General features: G+C 31.0%; 1 protein-coding gene across 1 annotated transcript in view; it reads left to right on the top strand.

The window, feature by feature from the left end:
- Positions 1–7,453, top strand: part of Rip11 (Rab11 interacting protein) — a 28,823-nt gene that overhangs the window by 9,150 nt on the left and 12,220 nt on the right. Inside the window, exons 5-7 of the mRNA XM_014421725.3 lie at positions 2,753–2,919; positions 5,604–5,672; positions 6,649–6,782. Of these exons, the coding sequence (XP_014277211.1) occupies positions 2,753–2,919; positions 5,604–5,672; positions 6,649–6,782 (370 nt within the window). The remainder of the gene's footprint in view (positions 1–2,752; positions 2,920–5,603; positions 5,673–6,648; positions 6,783–7,453) is intronic.

Below are 7,453 nucleotides of genomic sequence, written 5' to 3'. Positions count from 1 at the left end.
TATTTAAGTTTTATTTATTTATTTATTGTTAACTTTAATAGTTTTGGTAGTAGTACTTTTGGCTAACAATAAATAGTTTTTTGTTACGGTTTTGAAACCTTAATTGACCGCCACCCAGACTATCTTCCTTCAATCTACTTCATATGGTCAACTATTTTCTTCCAATTTAAGGTATCAAGTTTCGCTGTTAGTGAACTTATAATTCTCGTATACTCCAGCAAGATAGTCATTATTCTTGTTTCCTCTCCTTAGCATTCTCTATTCATAAGCGGTACCGGTATGAATCCAGCTTGAGTTAATTAGTAGTACAATGAAATAAATCTCAACTTTCCGATTCTGGCTAGAATTTGTTGATAACCTGTAGCATAAACTCTTCCTTCCCTATTTGGGGTACATAAGACTTTAACCTCTCCCCCCAAAAAACACTTTTTTTTTTAGTATGTTTCTTTCTTCACCTGTTAAATTACTAATTAAATAGGCTCAAATAAAAACTCACAGTATAGCTGAAATTGTTGTTTTTGTTTTGTTTAATAATTGTGAAAGCTATAGGGTGCCATATTATTTGTTCTTTTAATTTCATATTTTACCTACCACTACAATGTAGTTTGTTCTCTCATAAAAAAATATATTGGGTGTCCAGAAACGGTTTCTGCTATCTATCTGTTGCTAATAATAATGCTATCTGTGTTTAATATATTAAAAACTCAAGATCTTCTAGTAAAATTGTTTAATAGAAATAGGTTATTATAGGAATTCATTTACCAAAAATAATATTGTCTAAATTGTGTAAAAAAATAATGAGAATTATTTTTTATTTGAATGACTGAGTGAAAGTAGGTATTATAGCAGCTTGATTCGGGGAGTTTTATTAGCCCTGGAACCCTTTGTTCTATGTAATGTCTATTAGTGTATTATCCTGAAACAGAAAGCACATTGTTGTCCAATAAAGAGTTCCATGACTAATAAAATTCCGTTAATTAAGCTGTGTTGTAATGCCTGCTTTCCTGCCCAGTGCTCATGCACCTCTTAGTAATTCAAAGAAAAAATAATACTTAAAAAATTTCTCTAGGAAATTAATTTTAGTCTAAATTTCTATGGTCCCAATCAACTACATCTCTAGATCATCCTGTTTGTATATGCCCTAACTTAGTGTTTATACCATTAGATTTAAGTTTGTGAAGCTTATTGCTTAATATTTTGTGGAGTAGTGTGCTGGTTAGTTACAAATCATGATCTATATTATCCTGGGAACATTTTTGTATTTTTATTTATTTAAATCTCACAGAAAATATTTGAATGAATGAAAGATTTTTCCAACTAATATTTACTAATCTAGTAATTTGTAAATAACTTCATACCCCAATTTTGATGATTATTCTTAACAAATATTTATAGCATATTAATGAGAATATATGTGGTCTTTTTCTTTATTTTATAAATTATTTCATTTATATTGTTTTAATTTTAACCTATTCTGTCTGTCTTTGGAAGTAGGTAAATGTTTCCTGTATTTAGAATGAAGGGGAAAAAAATTAAATTATAGTTACCTAAAAATTTCTCATTAAATGTGCATTTTTTTGGTTGGTGAATCTTGTAATGTACTTTTGGTTTATTAGGTCTTGGATGAGTTGGCCTTAATTAAATATTTCAGCCCTTTGCACTCGAGCCCAGTTGACAGAATATTTGATCCAACATTTTGATAACCAACATCAAATTTTATTTCGTTTGGAGGCTCATTTATGTTAGAAATAACCACCCGCTCATCATCCTGAGAAATTTCAATACTTGAAGAGCTACTAGATGACGAAAGAGGAACTGCTTTCTGTTTTTTATATCCAATATAGTCAGATTCGTCACTCAAAGTGTGATAATCACTCAGACTATCACTATTTTTGTCACTTAACACTTCAAAAATAAAATCATCTTCACGATCACTCAATTCAAAATTTTCATCCATTTTAATAGGTATTAAAAAAAATTACTTACAGGACGAAAATTCACAATCACTTTTTTACAACAAAAATACATCCGAAAGCTAGCAAAGACCTTGTGAAACTGATAAGACAGGAGCATACTTCCGATAGTACTTCTCTTGCCTTGTCATTATGTAAACAACACAACAGTACCTAGTGGCCACATATATTCGCCATTCGAGTTACCTAAGAATTTACTGTGTCAACATATTGTCACCATTTGAGTGCGAAAGGTTAGATTTTGAACCCTACTAAGAGAAAATAAAAATTATTACAAAATTCATAAATTGTTTTGTAGCGGTGAAGATATCATTGACTGTAGATATAATGAATGAATAATGAGTAACTGAAATCTTATTTCTAATGTGTGCAGATTTAGGCCTTCACCAGGGCTTAGCTAAACAAGCATGAAAGTATAAAAGAAAAATATAAATATATTTGTTCTTACATTTTAAACTTATATGGGAAAATTATTTACAACGCATTTGTTACTTAGCATTCTTGGAGCTCTGGACCTTCAAGCATTTTTTTCATCTATTTTATTTTTTTGTCATCTTCATTTCTGTTTCTTAGATTCATTTTCACTGAAATGATTGATATTTGTGATAAAATTCATAGTTTAGTCTTTCTGTTTAGTGAATACTTCTTTATAATGAACCAATATTTGCCACATAAACATTTGTTATTGAGAAGTTTCATTGTATTTCCTTTTCCTTTTTTGGTCATGAATAAAATAAAGTATTATTTCATCATTAATAAGTTTTATTTTTATTTTTCAGGTGGCTTAAATTGTTGGATAAGCCTGGAAAAGAAAAGAAAAAGGACAGGGGAGAGTTAGAAGTCAAAATATCTTTCATTGTTAAGTCTGGAAGTTTGTCTAATTTATCTAAAAAGGAAAAACATAAATCATCTTTGGGTCAACTTTCGCAAGCTGCTCATTCTTTTGGTATTTTTATTTACTATTTTCTTCAAATTTCTTTAATCTTTGTTCTAATTCTAATTAACAAGATTATTCATTTTAAGTGTATTTATTGATGATTGTAATCCTGTGGCTATTTGCTTTTATAATCACAAGTATTTAAAATAGAAGATCTCATTTATTTTCATAACACCTATTCTTTCAACATACATTTTATTTTTTTACCCTGAAATTTTATTTCCATATCTTACACTTTTTAGATTAACAAAAATATTCAAATCAATTCTTGGTTCTGTGCTAGTAAGGATAATACTTTCGACACCATTCTTCGACTGGAGAGTTTGGGATGCAAACAAAGGGTTATTCCTAACTGTGAGCACACATGTGTCATCAGCATACGTGGTAAGGATAGTGTTAGGAGTTGTTGGGATGTCAGCTCTATAGAGGGTGTAGAGGATTGGACCGAGGATACTACCTTGAGGAACACCAGTGGATTGAAAATAGAGGGATGATTAGGAACCATTGTGGTTTACTTGGAATAATCTATTAGTAAGAAAGGAACAGATGATGAGAAAATATGTAGGAGATAGGAATTTACAGAGTTTGTAAAGCAGTCCCGGGTGCCAGACTCGATCAAAACCCTGCTCTATATCGAAAAAGACTCCCGCACAGTACATTCCGCGCTCCAAAGAAGACGAGACAACGTCCACCACACGATGACATTGCTGGATCATAGAGTGGGATGTTCAGAATCCAAACTGGTGATCTGGGATTATATGATTGGAATGTAGGATGGGGTATAGGCATTTCAAAATAAGTTTTCTGAGGATTTTTCCCATGATTGGTAATAGAGATGGGACGGTAAGAGGATGGGTGTTCTGGTGGCTTTTGGGGTTTGGGGATCATTTTGATTATAGATAGTTTCCAAGGGTCAGGAAAATATGTGGAACGGAGAACGGCGTTATATATGTAGATGAGGAATAGGATGGGTTTTTGAGGAAGAAGTTTAAGGGTGTGGAATGTTATTAGGTCGTATCCAGGAGCTTTGTGGGTATGTAATCGCTCAATGATGCTGGATATTTCAGAAGGATGAAATGGTTTAGGTGAGTCATTTGGAGTGGAATATTGAGTTCTGCTTCAATACATTCAAGGTGAATTGGGTTAAGGATATCGGGATGCGGAATGAAGGTTTTAGAAAGGTATTGTTCAAAGGTTTGCGATTTTTGTTCGTCAGTTCTGGTCCAGGTTTGGGATTTGGTGAGAAGAGGATAGTTAAAATCTTTGAATTTCAGCAGCTGTTTGGTGGTTCTCCATAATGATTTGTCAGTAGTTCTAAAATTTTCAGTGAAGTTAAGTAAATTTTGAATTTTCTAATTTCTGCTTTAAGTTTGTTAGTCAATTTAATTTGGTGTAATACGTTTTGTCAGTTGGATATCTGGTCCTTTGCCACTTCGATCTTGCTCTTCGTTTTTCCCTTATTAAGATATGAATATACTGTGGCAGGTTAGTTTGTTTATTATTATTCGTTTTACTAGTTTTATAAGTGTTGTCATTTATACTTGTTCTTACTGATTCTGTGAGTTTTTCTATAGCTTCGTCGATGTCTTGTTTTGTCTTTAGTTGAATATTCAAGTCTAGTTTTTGTTCCAAGTTGTATCTAAATCTGTCCCAGTCAACTCTTCCTGTAATCAATGAAGGAGTGGAGGGCTTAGGCACGAAGCTTGAATATAAAAAAAGTAGAACTGGATTATGATCTGACGAAAGGTCATAAAATTTTTTATTATTAAAATCAACTGTTAGCCCCACCTCAGGGCTTGAGGAGAGATACTGAATTAGAATGGTGTATACGGAAAAGTATATACAGAAATTACATCAAATCTACCAAGAAATTGACAAAACACAAGTAAAATATAGGTATGTTCCAAGAAATTGGCAATACAAAAGTAAAATAATTATATTTCTCTGATTTAAATCCATACCTTCTGTCACAGCAATTGTTCTGTTGTTGAGTTAGGTCAAGTATGTGATAAAAATTCCTGGTAGGAATGGTCCAAGGGTCAGTCAGTGAGCCTCAGTGTTAGACATGAGTCTCCTATGTGGATGGTTCTGTGTGTGTGTTGTTTTCAGAGTGTCTCGTATTTTCCTATATATATGTATACATACTAAATCAGTGTTTTCGTTTGTCATAGAACCATTGTTGGCTTGTGTATTTTATCCCTCCTCTGGAAAATTTTTAAAATTAAGAAATTTATACCTGATCAGGTTTTATTTTCCAACCCCTCATTCTTCAATAGATAATATATCATTGGTAAATACCACTATATTATACTAACGATGTGTTCAAGTATATATTAAAAATCTTTTTAATTATGTCCTCATTTCTAATAAAATGGCACTTCATGTACAGTCCATTCAAGAAAGTTCATGTGGTTGTTTACATGGTAAGATGCCATTATCAGAGTCTATGTCTTAAATATGGTTGTTCCTTGGATTTCCATTCCATACACTGGTTCATACAACTTCATTTATCTTTATATTTATATTGCTTATATTACTTATGTTGAGAAAATATTAAATATAGGTTAGTGTAACATACTTATTACTTTATTCTTTATTAAGTTATTCTTACACCTAATTTATTTGGATTATCTTGTCCATACATAATACCTTTTATATCATGTAATAATTTTTTTCTTATTTAATTTTTTTAGGTGGTAGTTTGATCAGTATTAGCAGTATTGACAAGCGTAAAGGATTAAAAAAATTGGCTTCTAAGATAAGTAAGATATAATCAATTTTTGTTAATTGCCATATGATATCCATTGCATATCTGATAATATTATCTTATAGTACTAAGTTTAATATAATCTTGTTAGGTGATTCATTATAAAGTACTGCAACAGTACTACCTTTCTTAATCTCTTGTCTGTAACAAAAGAATAAAATTTGAATTGTACTAGGGTTTCTCTGAATTCACAGCATTTATCGAAACTTCAGTTGTCATGTGTTGTATGACAGACAAATAATCTTAAACCTTTTTGTAAAAGAAATTAAATATTTTTTTATTTTATACTTATAATTTAAATATTAGTTTAATAAATACTGATACAGTAATTTCAGTAGGAACTAAATAAAAAGCTTTATGGTATTTTTTGCATTATGTTAGGAGCTCCAACTATGATTCACAATACAGTTAACCATATAGAGCATCATTCAACCTCTCAACATAATTTCACTTGTTCAACTGGGTAGTTTAGATAAATATAGTCCATTCATTGCTGAGCGAGTTGTGGCACTAACTTTAACTTGCTCATGACAGTGCCAATGTGAATCTGACCTGGGTGTCAACTTTTATTTCTGTATTGGTCCCATAAAATCTACACTTGACCCTCCACCATGGTTAGAATAGGGTGGTACTCTATAGATAACTTCCCCTCATTTCTTTGCAAATCACTATCATATTATATTAATCAGACTAAAACTGATTAACTTACATAACTCATTACAAAGGAATACATTTTTTTTTTAATTCTGTTTTTCTCTTATCTCAGAAAAATTATCAATACCTTTGTTTGCCACCAAATGACTTTATGTCACTATTTATTCATGAATATTCCAGTTAGGTGGTACAAGGTAAGTAAAAATGGTGATTTTTATCCTGTCACTCATTTTGAAAAACGAAAATGTTAAAAGATTTATAGTACTATTAATATTTATTATACTTGTTTTCTAAAATCTATTCAATATGTCTCTCAGGTGGGAAATTCTCAAAATCATCTCATAAAGATGAAGATATTTCTTCAAATATTGCCACCCCCACTTCCCAGCAAGTATTAGGTGAAGCAGATCCGGGTGTGATCAGTGAAGCTGAAAGTGATGATGATTTTGCTGTAAGTTCATTAATGTGTTCTGTTTTCTATTTACAACTTAAATTGCACATTAATATTATTTGGCAATTGCTTGGTAATGAACTGATGTATCAATTAATTCCAATTCATGTTGGTTCAAAAGAGCTCTGTGTCTCTGTCTGTCTATTTATTGGTTAATAAGGTTAGTAAGGTTTTACTGTCTGGATGTAAAAAATAAGATAACACGTATATCTTAGAGTCATAAAAAAATAAGGGAATCAAAAATTTAAAAGAACCTGTTATTTATTTATTGAGGCTTATCCCTTTTTTTAATTTATTAAAATGTAATGGATCACTATTGAAGCATGGTCATATTGAATAGGAAGTTGAAACAGACCTTGAATCCAAATTAAGCCTTATATTGTTACTTCAATTATATTTAAAAACATGATTACGGTTTTTTGTGCCAGTGCAACCACATATGTAATAATGTAACATTCCCACTAATTTGATCATGTCATGTATATATATAAAGCAGTATAGCTCTGTGTTCGAATCCGGCTGTGACAGATAATTATTTATTCTGTTACTGTAGCTGTGAGCCAAAAAAATTGGCATTAAAGTAAAACAATGTTCTACAGATGTTCTAATTTAATGGACTTAATTTGTTAGATTTAATTTAGTGAAATATAGGAAATATATACATAAATATA

Source organism: Halyomorpha halys, unplaced genomic scaffold (assembly GCF_000696795.3).
Source record: "Halyomorpha halys isolate HHAL.00 unplaced genomic scaffold, Hhal_1.1 Scaffold337.1, whole genome shotgun sequence".
NCBI lineage: Eukaryota > Metazoa > Arthropoda > Insecta > Hemiptera > Pentatomidae > Halyomorpha > Halyomorpha halys.
The sequence above is the reverse complement of the archived record's forward strand: the minus strand, read 5'-3'. Positions and strand labels throughout refer to the sequence as shown.